General features: G+C 36.1%; 1 protein-coding gene across 2 annotated transcripts in view; it reads left to right on the forward strand.

Moving 5' to 3' along the window:
• The window catches only part of LOC108715734 (unconventional myosin-XVIIIb), a 292,122-nt gene that overhangs the window by 203,077 nt on the left and 67,329 nt on the right, over positions 1–21,716 (forward strand). For both annotated transcript variants that reach the window (XM_041566121.1, XM_018261163.2), the window contains 2 exons: positions 430–582; positions 19,628–19,741. In XM_041566121.1, the coding sequence (XP_041422055.1) occupies positions 430–582; positions 19,628–19,741 (267 nt within the window). The remainder of the gene's footprint in view (positions 1–429; positions 583–19,627; positions 19,742–21,716) is intronic.

The raw sequence follows: 21,716 nt of genomic DNA on the forward strand, positions 1-21,716 counted from the left end.
CTAATTCTTTAATGAAATAGCACATACTGTGGTATGGTTTCATCTTGCCTGATAAGCTTGTATGTCTTGACCACTGTGCTAAAATGAATGCTGCTAAGGCCCATTCAAAAAATGGAAAAGCCCATTTAAAAATACAAACCCAAGTGCAAATCCATAAGAGGGCAAAGTGCTAATAACAACGTTACTTACACTCGTACATGCCCCATGAGCCTTGTTCTGAGCACCAATAAGTTAGTTCAGCCAGCTCTGATGATTTGTATGTAGTTGAACATTTTATTTTAACTGATTATCAGTCATTTGGCATTGGCAATGTATTAGCAGAATCTCTTATGACTCATGATTTGTAAATTCAACCCTTATAAACTATACTATAAATATACAGTTAAAAATGCATTTGTAGCACTCTGAATAAATATTGTTCTGTTGCAGATTGGACATCGGGATTTTGATGTGGAGAAGCGCCTTCGGAGGGATCTGAAGAGGACACATGCTCTCCTTGCCGACTTGCAGCTTCTTTTGGCAAGTATGGGAGAGTCTGGACCATCTGTGGATCGTGGAGAGTTAGAGAAAGTCCACATTCAGGTGAACAAATGTATTTCCTACAGAGTTATTTTCAAATAACCTCTTCTCTTTAATTGTATACTATCACAATTTTGCTATTGCTGCTGAACCATCACCAATACACAATGTTCTGGGAGTAGCATGTAAGGGATTAATAATACTTGACTGTTATTACAGTCCAGTCATTGGCAGTAGTATATGACAGGGAAGTCCCCTTTAGAATGTTCTGGAAGCAGGGAAGAAGGGTGTTGGTTAAGCCTGTATTAAAGGAATTGAGTAGTTTATCTTATGCTTTTTTAGGTGATAAGAACAATTGTTAATGATGACAAGGGGCGTGAAGTCAGCTACTTCTGAGAGGTACTGAAGGTATGCTGGATATCAGCCCTATATTGTTAGGTAAGCTAGTGGTAGACCATAATCATTGGAGCTAACTGTAGGTGGTGAGAAACAGAGGTAGGCCAGCTAGCTGTGTCTCTATTGAGGGCGAAGGAAGGGGTCAGAACTTAATGGTATCTTGCGAGTCAGGAAACTAGGGCTAGAAAGTTCCTTTTACTGTCCTAACGAATAACTCATCATCATCAATCAGTATCCATATTCCACCCAGTTATTGATCCTTTATGACATTAAAGGCATTCGGTCACTGGAAAACATGTTTTTTTATTTTTTTTTTCCAAAATGTATTCGTTAAAATTGCTGCTTCAGCAGACGTCTGCACTGAAATCCATCAAAAGGGCAAACAGATTTTTTTGTATAAAAACATTTTTTGTTAATTTTGAAATATGAAATGGGGCTAGACATGTTGTTAGTTTCCCAGGTGCCCCCAGTCATTTCGCTTATTCTCTGATAAACTTCATTCATGCTTTACTGCTGCACAGCAATTTGAAATGAGATTACCCCCACTCCCCCCCCCAGCAGCAGAACAATGGGAAGGTAGCAGAATAACAGCTCCCCGGTAGATATGAGAATATCACTCAATGGTAAAAATCCAAGTCTCACTCCTTCAGTTCCATTCAGTTGGAGAAACAATAGCATGCCTGAAAGCAGTTCCATCATAAAGTGCTGGCTCTTTCTGAAAGAACAAAATCAGGCAAAATTACCTGGGATGGCTGCCTTCTAGGGTTGCCACCTGGCTGGTATTTTACCAGCCTGGCCTTAAAAATGATCACTGATCCCAATGTTATTTATAAGGGAAAAAAAAAGCTAAATATATTGGAAGGCCGGTATTTTTTTCCAGAAAAGGTGCCTACACACCAATATTACAACTAAAAAATACATTTGTTGGTTCAGGAATAACATTTTATAAGGTAGAGTGAATTATTTGCAGTGCAATTTAGAAATAAAAACTACACCCTAATAATCATGACAGCATCCCTTTAAGGAAAGTGATTAACATGTTTATCAAAGAGGAAGGTCTCAGTCACTTTTGAAAACTCTGTTCCATGGGCACAGCTGAGTGTTAAAGCTATTTCCAATCTTTTATCCCTAATGCAAATTGCAAGTGAGGATTCCATGCTGCAATGAAAATTAATGTTCAGAAAAAAATACTGAACATTCATAAACTGCTCCCAATTTGTAAAATAAATAAACTTTTAGTCAATTATATTAGCTAGTGGGTAATAAGTAATACCATAGAGACCTACTCCTGCATGGCTATTATTTTCTTGAATCAAATATTAGACCTTGAGAGGCAGACAAAGGGACATAGAAAAGGTTCCCTATTGTCATTTCATATTTAAAAAGAGATTTGCTACTTGTTCCCTTTAGAACAATCTGATCTGCCATGAGTACATTTGAAAGGCTTTAAAAAAGAAGTTACCAGTGGGCTTTTTGCCATGTCCTGTTGTGTTAACTGTAATAAATATGTTCAATCTGCTACTGCACAGCTTGCCAGTGTTCAAAGCTTCCCAACCCACTTACAAACTGATCTGTGCCTGTATCTATATACATGCCATGTGTTACAGCTAAGGAGCTTACCATGGTGACTATTACAGGATTAATATTGTCCAATAATAAAATCCTTCAAACAGTTGTATTCCATTAACCCTATAAAAAACACACTGCTGTGTAAACCAAAAATACACTTTAGCATAAAGCAATTCCCAAGAATTCCTAGAACAGCTGCTGGAGGTTTTTCAGCCAATTTCTGTTTCCTAGAATAGGAATATGAACAATGAATACTGTGTGCTTATTTGTACAGAACACAGCCCAAGTCTCAGTCTACAAAGTTGTGTAGGTGATGGCGTTAATGATATAAAGAAGCAATCACTGGTCTTCAGCTTGAAAGTAAACGTCCAATTGTATGATATGTTTGCTAGACCTGGAACTTTACAACATAGATCACCCTTATTTTTCATGATCACACTGTGCAGTTTAGAGGCATGGAATCTATCAGTAGGAATTTGGAACACCAAGCCTTAATTCTAAAACATTTAAAATTCCAAATGGATCATGTTTCTATTAAAAATTATTTATGCTTACTTATTTACCATGAAGTATAAGGACTTACTGTACATATAAAAGTTAATTAGTGAAAAATTAAACATTGATTAATAGGCGATGTGTCAGAGGTTGTGTTTGTTGAAACTAGCCATTTGCTGCAATGACTTGCTGAGTCTGAAAGAACTAGCAGAGACCATAGAACAACACTCGCTAATCTGGAAGATACCACTGAGCATGGGATCTACAAACATTTCTACAGGCCTGGATAATCTGCGCTGATGATTATATACATACATATATATATATATATATATATATATATATATATATATATATATATATATATATATATATATATATATATATATATATATATATATATATATATATATACACACACACACAGTTCAGGCTGTGGTGCACTCCAATCCAGCAGAGTTTATATAGTGCAGATAGTCGTGTTCCAAGGAATGACACACTCCAGGACTTATAATGAGATCAAGCAAAGTGAAGTTTATTTGTCAACGTTTCGGTCCAGACATGAGACTTGAGAAAGGTCCAGACTGGACCGAAACGTTGACAAATAAACTTCACTTTGCTTGATCTCATTATAAGTCCTGGAGTGTGTCATTCCTTGGAACACGACTATATATATATATATATGCAGTGTCGGACTGGGACACCAGGGGCCCACCCAAAAACATTTGACTAGGGGCCCACCAATTAATTTTAGACCAGGGGCCCACTCTTACGTACTATTATTATTCCTCTCCTCACTCAAACTCTATTCTCCTAGTCTCTTTTCTGTACATACTAAATTATATTATTCCATCTATTTATCCACTTTGTTCTCATAGAAATATGGAATAGCCATTAAATAAGCCACATGTCTAGCAGCATAAGGGCCCACGAACACCTTGGCCAACCGGAATTGTTCCAGGTATCCCGGTGGGCCAGTCCGACACTGATTATATGTAGTAGAACAATGTATGGCTTCCAATAGTCGATCGTACACCATATTCTCAGTGCATAGCTCATCTTCATGTGGTTTCCTCCATGAGTCCCAGCATATCCCCTAAACACTACAATTCCTAATTCTAGAGAAGGGGACATATTAACCTTAACAGGCATCTAAAGAAACCTGCTGTGTGGAAATGTGAACATTATTTTCTTAACAAACATAACTTATTTCAAAAGGCAAAAAGAATAAAGCTTTTCTCCAAAACCATAAAATAACTATTATTAGTTAAATAAGTATTAGCATAAGTTGCAAAATCATCATCAGAATGAATAAACTGTAATAGCACTGCTCATAAAGCAATGTCCAACTAATTATTGTTGGATACCTAAAGTGAACCTTTCACTGCAAGGCACTAACATTCTTCAATGGTACTGGAAAGACCTATACAGATTCCTAAAAAATCTGCTGTGTCCACATGACAGCCTGAAGCAGGAAATGAAAAAAGCCACTGAACTTTTCTTTGTGCATCAGCTTCCATGCTTATTATTTCATGGACTTAAACTAATATTTACTTTTTGCAAATTTACTTCATGGGGTAGAAGAAGGAAAATTGCATGCATATTAAATTATCCACCTTATTCTTAACACCACAGACCCATAGGCAATGTCAACTAGCTGCTGTATTTTTCCACACTAATATTAACTTATTAAACCCATCTACATTTTTTTTACATCGTTTTTTTGGTTGAACAAATTCAAGTATCTGTTCTGAAATGTCAAATCAGCAGAGCTTAGATTTTAAAGTTTAAAATAAGTTAGACATTTTTCCCCGAATATTGTACAGTATTACTGGTTGTTGCTCAGAAGGTTTCTCTCAAAGGCAGGGCAAATTTGAGTAACTTCAAATCAATAGGCCAAGTCAATTTGTGGGAGACAGACTAACAGTTGGCAGTAGTGATTGAAAAGAAAATAGAATTTGGTTCTATTCTGTAACAGAAAGGGAGTAAAATGTCTTATGGTGTATCTAATGGGAGCAAAGAACACTGTGCAATTTGTTTTTACAGGAGAAATAATAGAACTGCACTACACAAACATGTCCCTGGAACTGCTTGCAAAACTGAATACAAAATCCCTAAAATATGTTTGGTGCTTTCCAGGGATGCACTGCGTATTTCCCTTAAAGCTGTAGCTTTGCAAAATTATATTATAATATGCACAATTATTTCCAATATAAAAACTCTTGTTAAAATAGGTCAGTTTTGTTATTATTCCAAGGGCAATGGCACACACAGGATTGCCTAGTTGCTCTGTCTCTCTGTGCCATTGCCCTAGCAATATCTCTAAGAAAGGAATAACTCAGGATAGACATCAGGAGTCTCACAGCACTTTCCCATCTCTTTCCTGAGCAGAGCAACATCAAAGCAGTTCTCTTTTCCAAAGGAATATCTCTTTGACTGTTGTTGACTGTACAGTTACAAAGGAATATCTCTTTGACTGTCGTTGACTGTACAGTTACATGAAATGACCAATCAGATGGCACTGTTATTACAAAATTCATTATATTGACAGTTGATAAAAACGTAAATACCTGAAATGGAAAAAAAAGAACAAAAGTTAGAAAACCTCCGTGCAATTTTATATTTAGTTTTTACATTCAGTTTACTTATCCTAAAAGAACAGCTTTCTCTTTATGTTTTGACCTGGGTTTCATTTACTAGGTTAATGTTTAAGGTTCTGCTACATTTTGTTATACTTCTTGCTGGAGTCTCAGCTATTTTATCATCCCATGGAGCAGCTTTGGACGCAATTAGCTTTAATGAATATTGTAAAAACAACAACTGTGACTGTATTTGTGCAACACCTGCAGCCATAAATCAGTCCTCAAATGTACTCGAGATGTACACATTGGAAAGGAGGATCAGTGGAAGGATCAGAAAGTATTAAGCAAGGCTTTTAGCAAAGAAATCCTGAATGATGGAAATGTTAAATTTTAGTGTATAGATTCAGCCTACTTATACCTTAATTAAAATATGGAATCACAGGAATTAATAACAGTCAACATGACATGATACAGCTGAGTGAACCTGAAAAGCAATTATTTGTACATACAAAGATCAATTATACTATATTATAGATGTACACTGTGGAGACAGGGGCCATGGTGTAAACACCAACATCTTCAGTAATGATATTAAAAAAGCAGACATTAATTTATGTCTAGGACTAAGAATCTGTTACTGCTGAAGAAATCACACGTGTAAATGGCAGATAACTGCTTCTGCCTCGTTCATTTGGAACTGTGTGTTAAAGCAAATACTGTGTCATTCTGAGATAACTTGATGGTAGCAGAATCTGTTTATTATAAGGTAATAGCATAAAGTATATTATTAAATCCAGCTGTCACACTCAAGGTATGCTTGGCATTAGAGATAAAACACACTCAGGGATGGTTTCAAATTGCCTTTTTCCTGCTACACCAAGCATCATATCAATAATTCCCCCTTTGATAAAGATGCAATTCAGCATTTTTGCTGAGAAAATACATCTTTTGTGTCTTTTCTTTAGCTCCACAAAGGACTCCAGAGAGGGTTGCAAAACAAACAACCTGGTAATAAACATCAAATAGAGTTGTTAAAAGCCCTTTCCTAGTGCTCACTGATACAGCTACACATTCCGTAGTTTATTATTCTCAGTGCTACTTGCCATTGGAACAAATGTATCAGCATAGTCGTTCATCAATATTAGTTTGGAACTTACAGCATCTGGTACACTTCACATAGTAAATCTTGAAATCTTCCAAATAGCATACATGAAAAAAGCAAATTCTGGACTGGGAAAGTAACCTTCACCTTTGCTTAGTGTAGGACATTCACTGCACACAGAATACACTGCAGAAGACAAAGAAAATAGAAAGAAATAACGTTTTATACTCTACATACTACAGGTGGAACAGACAGTGTTAAAGTGGACTCAAAAAGCTGTATAATAATAATAATGTTCTTTTCAAATTAAACATGAAACCCCTATACCAGTTACAAACTTCTTTAAAAGCCTCAGCTGTCAATCATATAATGCTTGCTACTTCGTAGATGTCACTGCACTTGCCACATACCCTCTTCCTCCTCACCATCTAGTTGTGTAGCCAGTGCGTGGGCACCAAGTGCCCCATTGTGGCACATAAATATGATTTTGGCATGATGCAAAGCTTGCCTAAATAATAGTGTCCAGAAAATGGATCCTCCCTGCTTGCTGTGATTGTGAATTCAAGGATTAAAAGAATCAAGATTTAAATCGTTTATATAGTGTAAGTGAAGTTCATTTTTCTTGACTAACATCATAAAACAAGATTTGAAATTATTTCTTAGGGTGACAGCATCTTTAAAGTATCTGCCACACATATACTGTAGCTTTATACTTGTTTGCACTGAACTGAAAATTGTACCATTGGTGCATCATGATCATGAAGTCTGTTTTATCCATGAATTATATTCTGTGATCTAGCTAGAAACATAGCCATCTACCCTAAATCTCTAAGGTGTAATTTTACTAACGAAAGAATGCGATGTGGCTGATGGCGGAGCGCTTCCCTTGCACGCCAGCTCCTGCTAAGCCGCAGCTCTCGCGATAGATCGGCTCCTTCTAGCCGGCTTCCACTTCACGCTTCTGTTACCGTTACAGAGCGCTGTTCAAAGCAATCACGGAGTCTGGCAAATTAGTATCAATATGTTGGCTTTATTGAGCGCATTAAAATTGCTAAGGAGGGGGATTCACATCTAACGCGTTTCGTGTCAGAAGACCTGACACTTCATCAGAGTAATTAGTGCATACCTGTGTAAGTGCTTAAATAGTGACAAGTATGCATATCATTAATAAATTAAAGGTGAAGAACATTCTTGTGAAACAGCAAACAAGTTATACATATAGAATAAAGATATAATATTTGTATCAAAGTGACATTCGTTATTTCTAAATGTGATACATATTTTCTTAATATTATATGTGTATTTAAGAGGTTATTTATTTAAAACATGTGCATTGTATTAATAATATTAATGTACTCCAAATTATCAAATTACTGTAAATAAATAAAGTACTGTGTGATATTAATAAATGTATATAAAAAAATAAATTAAATTAAATAACCATTTTGTGATTAATTCATTAACAAATATTAGTGTAATAATTTGATTTTAAATTTTTTAAATGTCTTAGAAGTTGAATAGTGCACTTATGTTGATAAAGACTTCCTTCTTTAGAGAAATTCCTTATTTATCAAACTGTTCCAATAATAGGTTGGACATGAACGAAAAAGTAACAATAAAATAAAATAAAATAAAAGAAATGGTCCGGAATGTCTATAATGAATATATTAAAACATTGACCAGATCTCTTTGTATCTATATGGATATGTACTTTTAGGGGCACATTTACAAAGCTCGAGTGAAGGATTCGAATTAAAAAAACTTCGAATTTCGAAGTGTTTTTTTGGCTACTTCGACCATCGAATGGGCTACTTCGACCTTCGACTACTACTTCGACTTCGAATCGATTCGAACTAAAAATCGTTCGACTATTCGACCATTCGATAATCGAAGTACTGTTTCTTTAAGAAAAACTTCGACCCCCTACTTCGGCAGCTAAAAGCTACCGAAGTCAATGTTAGCCTATGGGGAAGGTCCCCATAGGCTTGCCAGCGTTTTTTTGATTGAAGGATATTCCTTCGATCGTTGTATTAAAATCCTTTGAATCGTTCGATTCGAAGGATTTAATCGTTCGATCGAAGGAATAATCCTTCGATCGTTCGATCGTAGGATTAGCGCTAAATCGTTCGACTTCGATATTCGAAGTCGAACGATTTTAGTTCCTAGTCGAATATCGAGGGTTAATTAACCCTCGATATTCGACCCTTAGTAAATCTGCCCCTTAATTGTTATTAGAAATGTAACAGATATATATAAATGAACAAAAAAGTCTTTATCAACATAAGTGCACTATTCAACTTCTAAGACATTTAAAAAATTTTAAAATCAAATTATTACACTAATATTTGTTAATGAATTAATCACAAAATGGTTATTTAATTTAATTTATTTTTTTATATACATTTATTAATATCACACAGTACTTTATTTATTTACAGTAATTTGATAATTTGCAGTACATTAATATTATTAATACAATGCACATGTTTTAAATAAATAACCTCTTAAATACACATATAATATTAAGAAAATATGTATCACATTTTGAAACAACGAATGTCACTTTGATACACATATTATATCTCAATTCTATATGTATAACTTGTTTGCTGTTTCACAAGAATGTTCTTCACCTTTAATTTATTAATGATATGCATACTTGTCACTATTTAAGCACTTACACAGGTATGCACTAATTACTCTGATGAAGTGTCAGGTCTTCTGACACGAAACGCGTTAGATGTGAATCCCCCTCCTTAGCAATTTTAATGCGCTCAATAAAGCCAACATATTGATACTAATTTGCCAGACTCCGTGATTGCTTTGAACAGCGCTCTGTAACGGTAACAGAAGCGTGAAGTGTAATTTTACTAACCTACAAAAATTCACCAGCGACGGCTTCGCACCCATCGCTACACTTCACCAGGCGAAAATTCGAAGTTGCGTCCAGGACGCTGAACACTGGCGAATTTTCACTAGCTTTACTTCAAATCAAAGCGAAGATGCGCTAGCATTAAATTATGCCTAGCGCAACTTTGTTAGAGGTCTTTGCTCAGGCTAATTTGCATACGGAGGGAAATTTAAAGTTGAATGGAAGTATGTGTTGCAGCAAATACATTACATTACACAAGTCCAGGGAACCTTAATAAAGAAAATAGAGTTGTTATTATGCCCTACACATGAGCCCACTGTATAGTTTATGTTCCATATGTTAGAATAGGTACGGGGGAACCTGGGAACTTTGTCTTGTCTGAACTAGCGAAGGGAAGTCTGGCGAAAGAGTAACATTCAGTAAAATCTGCATCTTAGTGAATTTGCGGAGTAATGTCCATTCGCCAGAGCGAAAATTCTCCTGGTGATACAGTGTGAATGACCACTAGTGTCTGTCTCTTTCGCTAGCGAAGTTACGCCTGTGCCCATTAGTAAATTGGCGAAGTGCCTGAAAGCGGTAACGCTGGTGAATTGTCGCCAGCTTTACTCACTTCACCCTTTAGTAAATCTGCCCCTATGGGTTGGGTAAGCTGTTTTACCCCAATTTTCGCCATCACCAACAGGTATCAACACCAAGTGAAACTCAGGGCCACTCAAGCCATGAGAACCTTGCCTCAGGCGGCACAGAGCGGTCAGTTATCAGGGGCGGCAAAAAGCCGCCTCTGGTAACTTTAAGAGCTGAATTTTTGTTTTTTTAAAAGGGAAATTCAGCTGTGCTAGTGCAGCAAGCACAATAGCACTCACTTCACTACTGCAGCTAGAAGTTAGTAGCACGGAGGGGGGGGCATCAGCATCAGCCCCTGAAACATGCCTGGGGACTCTATTACAATGTTACCACCCATAATAAGAACCATTAAAGAGTGGATAAAATAACACTAGTATAAAAAAAAAGAGGATGTAAAAGAATGCACCCAAAAAGCAAGTAAACAACATTTTTTCACTATTTTCCTTGAGAAAATAAACTTCTTCTTCTATTTGCTTCCCTCTCTTGATATTTTTCCTTTAAAACCTTGTTTTAAAGTTGGTTATTTTAGGCTAGCATTTTTTTACACAACATTGTATTACGAGCAAGAAAACAAAGTTACCTGAAGCAAACAGATCATTTTATACATTTTACACAATAGCTACAGTTAAGTGGTTTTCAAAAAGCAGTTGTTCCGGTATTGGAAAACCAAAAAGAAAAATATCAGTAGAAACAAGTTATTATGTGGGCAGTTCTGCTTAATGTAAAAAAAAAGTATGCAGCTTGTCTTGAACTTTTCTCTCAGTGATTATTATTATTATAATTAGAAATCATTTGAGTTGTGAGTTCATTCGATATTTGAAAAAGCTCACATAGCTCTAAAATTCGACCTTTGATAAATAACCCACTTAAAGTCTGAATGTAAATGTTCTTAGAATAGCACTCATCAACATTAAATTTACTTAATTAAAGTATACTTATCCTATAATGAGCATTATATGAAGGCATGCCAGTTAGATCACAATAGAATGGGTAGACATACAGTAATCCCACATACGGCAGTAACATCATTTTCAAAATAGACAATGAGCACTCAAATATCACTTTAGAGATAAATAATAAACACTATATAATGCTAGGCATACTAGTAAAACCAATGCAGAATGGATCAGCAATCCACTGACCCCCAAATATGCCAGCAAGATAATATAAGACAATAGTTAAATGAAAATGTATGCTTCCATTTGTCTAAAAACGTATTTATATGGAAAAAAATCAAACTGATAACCTCAAATACTAATCACAATTAGCAGATAGTTAGTGCATATTTCTGTATAAGTAAGAAACAGTAACTAAGATGATCTGCAATCACACTGTACACTTCATATACATTATACAGCTATACATACAGAAAGCATTATTATAAGCTACATAGGAAAAGTTAGATATATTTAAACAGGCAAGTTGGCTGAAAACTCCCAGTGGAAATACTGTGCATAACAGATTAAGCTGGGTCTAGTGGTGACCTCTGGGCTTGGCTCCAGCCAGGGGCCTAGGCCAAGCCTTGTGCAGTGCAGACTGGGGCAGTGGCAGGCAGACTGGGCAGGCAATTGGTTTTAGTGCTATATGCCTTCTGCCTTCCCCCCTTTTTCATTGCAAATACTGCTGAGCTGATTCCTCCAATTGGTGCATCATGCTCTGTCCTGTCCTGCTGCTGGCCTGGATGGAAAGAAATACAAGTCCAATAATTGTCAATTGCTCTCCTATGATCCTCCTGCCTGGTGGTGCTGATCTCTCAGTTGCTCAGATAGTTGCTTTAAATGCCTTGGTAGCACTTGTGTTTTTTATCCTGATGAAGGGAGGGTGAAAACCCCAACCTGCAACAGAATTGGTGTTGTGCGACTCTTCTGCAAAATTCAAACTGGATGGAAAGAAACCTCAGTCTTTACTCCTTAACAACCACTCCCTCTAGTTCCTGTGCCGACTTCCATTCCAAAGCTACGCATACTCTATGATAAAAAAAAACTGTGATGGGACCTGCTGGAAAGTTTTTGGAAATTGCTCCTACCCACAGTTTACAGCTTACTGACTCATTTTAGTAAATCACCAAAGTTAAGTGACAGATAACTCAGCCTATCAGCGAGCTACCTGTGATGATTGGCAGAAGCAGTCAACCAATGAGACAATGATTATTTTATTCCTAGTTTTCCTTTTTTATCTGAAATTATTTCAAATACAGTCACACACACTGCCTTTTAGTGTTTATCTGTAGAAGTGGTTTTCAGTTCAAGCCCCAGTTGAAGGTACAATCTTTGGGATTGCCCTGAACGTCTAAGCTTTGGTCGTGGATTGAATTATTTCATGACTCTATGATAAAACTGGGGCGGGAGCTGCTGGAGAACCTATTGAATTTGCTCCCATTCCCATTCTGCAATTTATTGATTGGCTATCATTTTAGTAAATCACCACAATTAAATGACAAACAGCTCAGCCTATCAGTGAGCTACCTGGGTTGACTGGCAGAGGCAGCCCACCAAGGCTGTGGGTGGTACTGTGATAGAGCAGTTTTAAAGCAGCGTGAATATGTTTGTCTCCATAGATTTATATAAAACAATTTTTTTTATTTTTTTAAAGTCAAAGACACACTTTAGGCTAGGATAAATTAAATTATGCTGTATTTCTCTCTTGGTCACATAATAAAGCACCGCAGAATAATTCTGAAAGATTGTACAGCTCTGAAGACTGATGATGCCCATTCAAATTCTCTTTTTACTTCAGCACATTCTAATTGAGCAATTTGTCACAATTGACAAATGCTTATACAATATGCCCAATTTAAAAATGGTATGTAATGATTGTTATAAATTGAGTGGCTTGTTCATACCGAGCCATAAACAAACAAAAACAAAGCAAAGTTAATAAAAATATGATCCTATTTCCAATTAAAAGGGATGATTTACTATATCAATGATCCTTTTTTTATTGAACTGTAATGATAATTAACACGAAAAGAGATAATTTTAGAATTATCCATATCTTTTCCTGCTGGAAAAGAAAATAATTGTCCAAACCCTTTCTCACTGCATGTGAGTTGCATTTGGTATTAGGGATTCCAATGGGTGTTAGCGCTAAGTGTTGCTGCTAAGCAGCAATGAGCACTACCATGCCACTGCACAGAATGGCGGTTGGCTGCTCAAAGCAACCATATACATGATACATTCTGATAAACGTATGATGTTTAATAAATATGGCAGTTTGTTAATTGTTCCTGACTGATGGGAAAATGTTCCTAGCAATCAGGATAGTGTTGATAATGACTAAAATATTAAAATAAGATTCCCCATTTTATATTTGAAAAGTCCTTTAAACATATGATAAACCCAATAGGCTGTTTTTTACCTCTAGTAAGGATTAATAATATCTTAAATCAAGTATAAGGTATATTATTACAGAGTACAAGAAGATATTTTTTAAAAAAAATTGATTATTTGGATAAAATGGAGTCTAAGGGAGATGGCCTGCCCATAATTCAGAGCTTTCTGGATAACAGGTTTCCGGATAAAGGATTCCATACTTGTAGTTAAGTTTCATAAAACTTTAAAAAGGCCTATTCTTGTTTTTTTAATTGACTGTTGGGGACTGACCAACTCTTCCTACTCTCTAATTTAGGAATGTCTTCTTGTAATCTTCAGCAAGCCACACTGGGGAATATAGCAATGCTAACGTTTGCTTTAGTTCTAGTAACCAATAACAACTTGCTGTATTTATCAATTGATTGCAACCTTCAGTTCTATTAAAATGTTGTGTGCACTGAAGGAATGTTCTGGACACAGTATGTAAGATGCAGAGCTGTTTTTCTTATTATAAAATAATATTATAAAATCATTAATAATATTCAGTACTTCCTATAGGGTTTGAGGAAAATTACCCCAAAAAAATCTGATATCAGAATCATGGAGCATTACTTTGCAGTTCAGACTGGTTTTTGTTTGAAATAGTAAATCTCTCAAAGATTTTAAGTTTTGATTCTTGGTTCTATGGATTGGTACATTTGATATAAAAACTATAAATCATTCTGACGGACCATTTTAATATCTGTTTTACTTGTAAATCCCTTTTTTCCAGAGGCTTGAATGTTCTGATATTGCATCATTATAAGAAAAGATAAAGTGAAAAGAATATTTATACTTTATAAACAGTAAAAAATGAAAGTGGTGATGGTAAAGTTCACAGCTACTACCATTAGGATTGGTTACAGAGAAATGAAATAAAAATAAATGCTATTATTGATACAGTATAATTGAACATTATGGGGGTTATTTACTAGACTCCGAATAACTGAAATTCCCCGAAATCCAAAAAATTCGTATTTTTTTTTATAAAATCTGACTTTTAAAAAAAAAATCACAAATTTTTCAGAATTTATTAAACCCCGAGGGCTAAAAAGCCAGAATATAAAAACACGGCATCTCAAACCTGTCGAGGTTGCATAAAAGTCAATGGGAACAGTCCCATTGATTTTTGGTTGTGTCTGGGGTTTCGGGCAATTTCACAATGTTTTCGGAGCTTTAAGGTGAAAACTCCGTGAAAAAAATTTTCGGGGGAAAATTCACAAAAAAATCGTGAAATGTACCCATTTAATATATAATAAATATATCTACATGTGGTGCACCATGCACTTACAAATGGCATTATGGTTTGATTAGGGGACCATTACACAGTAATACACAGGTTAATTTAATTGCACGGATCTAGTTGTCATCCTAAAATGATATTCCTTTTGATGGATAACCTTGGTAGATATGATATGAACATCTTCTGTGCGTACAAAAATACTTACAAATACATACATACTTATTCTGTATTCATCATTTGTACAATGCAGTTTATGGTTAATTTATGAATCTCTACATAAAAAAATAATCACATACTGGTGATCCATGAGCATTACTAAACAGTGTGCTCATCATAAAACACGAATACGCTGGTTTTATAATGACAAAAAAAGGAGTCAAAAGCTTAGCAGCAATCCAAAAATGGCTTTGTATCTGTGATGGGGACTAAAAACATTGAAAATACAGGTATGGGATTCCTTATCCAGAAACCCTTTTTTTCAGAAAGCACTGGATTATGGAAAGGCTGTCTCCCATAGAATCTGGTTTAAGCAAATAATTCAAATTTTTAAGAATGATTTCCTTTTTCTCTGTAATAATGAAATGGTACTTTGTACTTGGTGGTAACTAAACTACCTTAATCCATATTGGTGGCAAAACAATCCTATTGGGTTTATTTAAAGTTTAAATAATTTTAACAGACTTAAGGTATGGAGATCCAAATTATGGAAAGATCCCTTATCTGGAAAACCCCAGGCCCCAAGTTTCCAGATAATAGATGCTATACCTGTACCTCAATATGGCTGCTTCATTGAAATTCCTGCCATTAACCCAACCTGCAGAACGTTTTTGATTCGTCATAAGTATCTTCAAAGGTTATAGTTATATACAAATACATGATAATAAACAACTGTTATTAATATATACAATACATAATACATAATACACTGTTTATTTCTAGTCCAGTTCTTGCATACTAGACACCTGCAAATCAAAAATCCCTGCACCAAAGGAGTTTCAGCTTCTCCTCCTAGAGACTCAACAGCAGTGCCGTAATTGTTTACATATAATAAAAGTATCATATAAACTTATATCCCCAAGTACAGTTTTAATAAAAAATAATAGTTGAAGCATGGGGTGAGCATGTTCTTTAACTATGTGCTTATTTTTTAGATATCTAATGAAACTTTTAATGCACACTATTTGCTACATTTCTGCAATTAAAAAAAAAAAAAGAAGTAAATCAGCGTTTGCTCAAACTCTCCATCTGTTCATTGCATTAATTCCTAAGGCCTGTGAACATGTGCAATATGAAGATTTGATTCTGTAATTTATTTCTATCTACGCACACAAATTTGTTTAAAGACCATAATCACAGTCAAATGCCCTCTAAGCATCTCTCTTAGCTATACATAATTGCTCACTTGAATCCCTTTTTTAATATTCTAAATAATTTCTGATATAGTTTTAAGATACCTTTACTTTTATTAGCTACCTAAATCTTTATTATGCTTTAAAATTCCATTAAACACCACTGACCAAATGGGGGTTTTGTTTAAGGAATGGATAAAAGATAAATGGGCATATAGAGAAGACGTTCAGCGTCAAGTGCAAGGATAGGGTTAACTTACCCAAAAAGAAGGGGGGTCCAGGTACTCAAGCCCCAGACCTTCAGCTCAGGGAGGCAGAATATGCAAATAGATAATAAAGGGCTGGTACATCACAGGAAGCCTAACGCATTTCTAGCCTTAGGGGCAATTAGTCATAAGCTGATGACTAAGTGCCCCCAAGGCTTGCTGTGATGTTTTTTGCATAAATAAATACTTTTTTACTACATATATTTGCAGAGTGTGGTCTGGTATGTGCCAGCCCTTTATTATCTATATGGATAAAAGATATCTGCAAACCTCAGATCCCAATGCCCAACATGAAGAAATGGAAAACCCGGGACTTTTTCGTTAAAGCACTTTTGCCTGTACAGATGGAGAGGTTTATAATGTTGATCTATAGCATAATCAGCAGGTGTAACTGTTCTATTACAGAGTCACAAAGAGCTGCATCTGAAAGGGGTGGGTTAAAAGAAGGTGGAGGAGATCAGGGTGCATTGTGGGGTGTATTATCGCAACACATTGCAATATGTTTCCAAAGAAATCCCTTAAAGGAACAGTAACACCAAAAAATGAAAGTGTTTTAATGTAATTTACATATAATATACTGTTAAAATTCCCTGGTAAAAGCTGTGTGTTCGCATCAGAAAGAATACTATAAATAAGCTACTGTGCAGCCATGGGGCAGCCATTCAAGTTGGAAAAGGGAGAAGGGAGAAGGGGCACAGGTTACATAGCAGATAACAAATAAGCCCTGTCCAATACAATGGTGTTTTATCTGTCATCTTCTATGTAACCTGTACCTTCTCTCCTTTTTTCCAGCTTGAATGGCTACTCCCCAGCAGTTTGTTTATATAAATTATAGCAGTCTTTCTGAAGCAAACACACCTGTTTTAGCAGTGCAGATACAATTTCAGGTCTTGGTGTTACTGCCTTTAACTATAGGGAAAAAAACAGTATTTCAATGTACCATGTTCAATGTACCATGTTCAGCTGAATGTACAATATAAACCTGGTTCATTCAGGCTGGTAAAAATAAGGTAAAAAAAAAAAAGAAAGGCCCTTTTTCCAGAAAACATGGTAAAACCCTGTTTGTACATGCCAGAAATAACTTGTAGATATGAAAAACTAGCAAGTTAAAGGTAGGTGTTAATTCTATGATTGCAATGCACCCATATGCCTTGTATTTTCTACTATGATGTGCAAGTAGGTGCAAGGCTCACATAATCTTTGTAGACAACAATTTGCATGCATTTTAGTGCATTTGTATGTGACCCTTTATCATTTTGCATAATCCTTATTCATTTATTTTGTCCCTAGTTCAAACTAGGGATGCACGAATCCACTTTTTTGGATTCGGCCGAACCCCCGAATCCTTCACGAAAGATTCGGCCGAATACCGAACTGAATCCGAACCCTAATTTGCATATGCAAATTAGGGGTGGGAAGGGGAAAACATTTTTTACTTCCTTGTTTTCTGACAAAAAGTCATGCAATTTCCCTCACTGCCCCTAATTTGCATATGCAAATTAGGATTCAGATTTGTTTCGGCCGGGCAGAAGGATTCGGCCGAATCCGAATCCTGCTGAAAAAGGCCGAATCCTGGCCGAATCCCGAACCGAATCCTGCATTCGGTGCATCCCTAGTTCAAACCTTGATAAAAGGGAATATTGTTCTTCTCGTGCATTTAAGAGACCCAATGCAGGTCACTTTGCTGGTTAGGATTTTGTGCTAGTTTGTTTTCTTTTGATTGCTGATCAGGCATAAAAGACTCTGCGGGCTGCCCCAGAAGTAAGACCATCTAAATACGAGTTACTCAGCAGCTTGCTAAATGCTGCATCAAGCATTTAATCTGCAAACTTCAAGCTCTGTCATCAGCAAAAGCTGATTTGATTATATAAACTGTGCAGTGTACAGGGACAAGTTCACACAATGTACACAAACATGTTACAAAACGAGCATCTCAGTAATATCTGAAAATTATTAGAACAAAGTCCTTGTTTACAATACGTTCTGGAACAAGTTAGAATACAAGTTAAGGTCAAGCCTTGCTGCTTTGTGTTATCTTCCATGGGGTGCACAACAAAAATTTTTTATACAAGTTATTTTTTTGAAGGTATGCCATGACAGATGGAATAAAACAAAACCAATAAATAGAATCAAACACTTATAACATGGGTAGTCTGAAGTATAAAAGCATAATACAGTACATTTAATATTTAATCTCTAACTCTAGATAAACAAAATTGTTAGCTCATCTCTACAAAGAACAACCCGTTGTAGCTTTCCTTGTATAAGGTAGAACTAAATCTTTGAACATACCCCAGGATGGTAAAGCCTTTTGTATTGAAAGACAACTCTTTTTGAGACAGTTTAGTGGGGTATTATTAAGACAATTCTGTTCTGCTGATCTACGTTTATTGCGGCGGCACCCTATATATGGTTAATTAACACATATCAGTGTGCTTTTTTAAATTATCAATAAAACATTTTAATAATATGCTGTGTTAGTAATATACAGTGGTGAATATGTTTAAAAGCAGCTCAACATAGAGTCACAGCTATATTTACATTCCGTGGGTTTTGTTCAAGGCCTTGATTTTTAACTAAACTTCCCTTCTTACAAGTGTATTTTTTATATATATATATATATATATATATATATATATATATATATTTTTTTTTTTTTTTCCCAATGTTTATTGTGACTATTTATGAAATCCCATGTGGCTGAGTTTCATGGCCATGGAGATGGCATAACTATGATGAAAAGGAAATGCAGTATTACATCCATCTAAATGGAATTTTTTCCAGTTGCATTTTTAATGAAACAACATGTTCTCTTTGATTTCCCATATTTTTCCGTTAAGATGTTTTCACCAGCAGAAACATCTACCTTATGTATTTTTTATTTAGGTTTAAATGAATGTTGAAGTAAAAGCAGTTTCCTGAGCTCTAATTCTTAAGATGTTTTGCTGCAGTATATTTCGGGATGGATTGATTTGTATTAAGAATGTTTATTGGAGAACACGATGGAAAAACAGAACATTTTATCACCACAATAATACAGTTGAATATGTTAAAGCAGCTCTTTCTGGAATAGTACAGGGAAATGTTGCATCTTGCCCTCCAATGCATTAAATAAAAGAATATATGATTACACATTTACTAGTGTTTTGATGATAAATCTTACACTTATTTACAGTTATCATTCCAGTTTAATCAGTTTTATATTATGCTGTCATTACAATTTTCTTTCTGTTTTAATGGGTTTCTTTTTCTTGTTGCAGCTTGAAGAAAGTGAGGCAAAATGCGCAGAGGCACTGAAGTGTCAAAAATCTCTATCCTTTGAGCTGGATAGTCTGCATATGGAGCTCGAGAATCTTTCGAGAAACAAAAACATGGTAACCCAACTATTTCCCACTTGACTCTACTGTGTAATCTATTGTTTGATGACTTGCAAGGTCCTCTTTGCCAAGTATAGCTGGCTTTCAGCCTTGATATGGTTATTGAGCTACAATGGCTAGTGTGCTCTTGCAGGCATTATGAATGATAATGCTTTTAAAAATATTTGGAGGTCAATATGGACAAGCTTGTTTAATGCAATGGAAAATTAGGTTTAAAACAAAGTTTACTGAAATGTGGACTAGGAAAAATTAAGACAACTGAGGAGAATAATTGCCTTTATGTTTATTTGTGTTAAACAGAATCAAACTGAAATACAATTTATAGGCTCTAAGTACTGCAATATTTAAAAAAAATATAGGTTACATTTTTTTAATTCAAATTTGGCTTTAATGGTTTGGTTTTAATGTGCTATGTCCCTGCTTAGCCGAAAACATGATGTGGATTTTCTTAACAAAATGAATTTGCAACATTGCTATAAAAATGAAATGATTCTATTCACAGTATATACTATACACTTTAAAAAATGTTAATCCTCTATCATTGCCCCATCTTCATCAGTCTAGTACCACTTAATAGGGTTATGACCCTTCCACCCTTATTACTGATGCTGCTGAAATATAGTGCATCTCTATAGGTTTTCAGCAATAGCTATTTTCAAAAAGTGTGGGGTAGTTTATGCAGCAAGGTTGACAAATGATGTATGTACTGGTATCTACTGGCTATTCCATACTAATCCATTTAGATCTCTCTGCAGCTTTTGACACAGTTGACCACCCACTCCTCCTAGACATACTTTACTCAGCTGGCATTCGTGACACTGCTCTTTCATGGTTTACATCTTATATGTCTGACCGTTCCTTTAAAGTTGCCTTCTCTAACTCTACTTCTACTACTTTACCTCTCTCTGTCAGATTTCCTTAAGGCTAGGGCCACACGGCGCGATTTTGCCGCGATTCTGCGCTGGGCGAGTTGCGAGTTGCGAGTCGCTGCGGTTTTTAAGCCGAAATAGCTTTGTTAACTTTGGCGCTGGCGTCAATGCAAATCGCGGCGAAATCGCTGCGCTAATTCACACGCGGCGATTCGTTTTCTATTGTCGCCCGAAGTTGCCTCGCTGGGCGTTTCCGGGCGACAGTAGAAAAAGAATCACCGCGTGTGAATTAGCGCAGCGATTTCGCCGCGATTTGCATTGACGCCAGCGCCAAAGTTAACAAAGCTATTTCGGCTTAAAAACCGCAGCGACTCGTAACTCGCAACTCGCCCAGCGCAGAATCGCGGCAAAATCGCGCCGTGTGGCCCTAGCCTAAGGCTCTGTTCCAGGCCCCCTGCTGTTCTCGCTCTACACCACTTCGCTAGGAAAATGTATTCAGTTGTTTGGACTTCAGTATCACCTCTATGCTGATTACACCCAGCTCTACTTTTCTACTCCTGACCTCTCTCCTTCTGTTCTTTGCCAAGTTACAGACTGTCTCTCTGCTGTCTCCTCCTGGATGTCACAGCGCCACCTGAAAATGAACCTTTCAAAAACAGAAATCATTATATTTCCTCCAAGATCTTCCCCTGTCCTTTAGATATCACTCCCTGTAAACAACACTACCTTTCATTTCACCACACAGGCACGCTGCCTAGGAGTTATTCTAGACTCCCATCTGTCTTTTTCACCATACACCGAAACACTTGCAAAATCTTGTCGTATTCAACTGTGCAACATTGCCCGAATACGACCATATTTCAGTTCAGAATCAACCAAAACACTTCTTCAGTTTCTTATCATCTCCCACCTTGATTACTACAACCTACTCCTCGCAGGTATTCCAAAAAGTCAGCTTTCACAACTCCAATCTGGTCTAAATGATGCTGCTAGACTCATTCATCTATTTCACCACTAAACATCAGCTGCTCCCATATGCATGTCCCTTCACTGGCTCCCAATCTCCTCTAGAATCAAATTCAAACTACTCACACTTACATTTA

This window comes from Xenopus laevis, chromosome 1L (assembly GCF_017654675.1).
Source record: "Xenopus laevis strain J_2021 chromosome 1L, Xenopus_laevis_v10.1, whole genome shotgun sequence".
NCBI lineage: Eukaryota > Metazoa > Chordata > Amphibia > Anura > Pipidae > Xenopus > Xenopus laevis.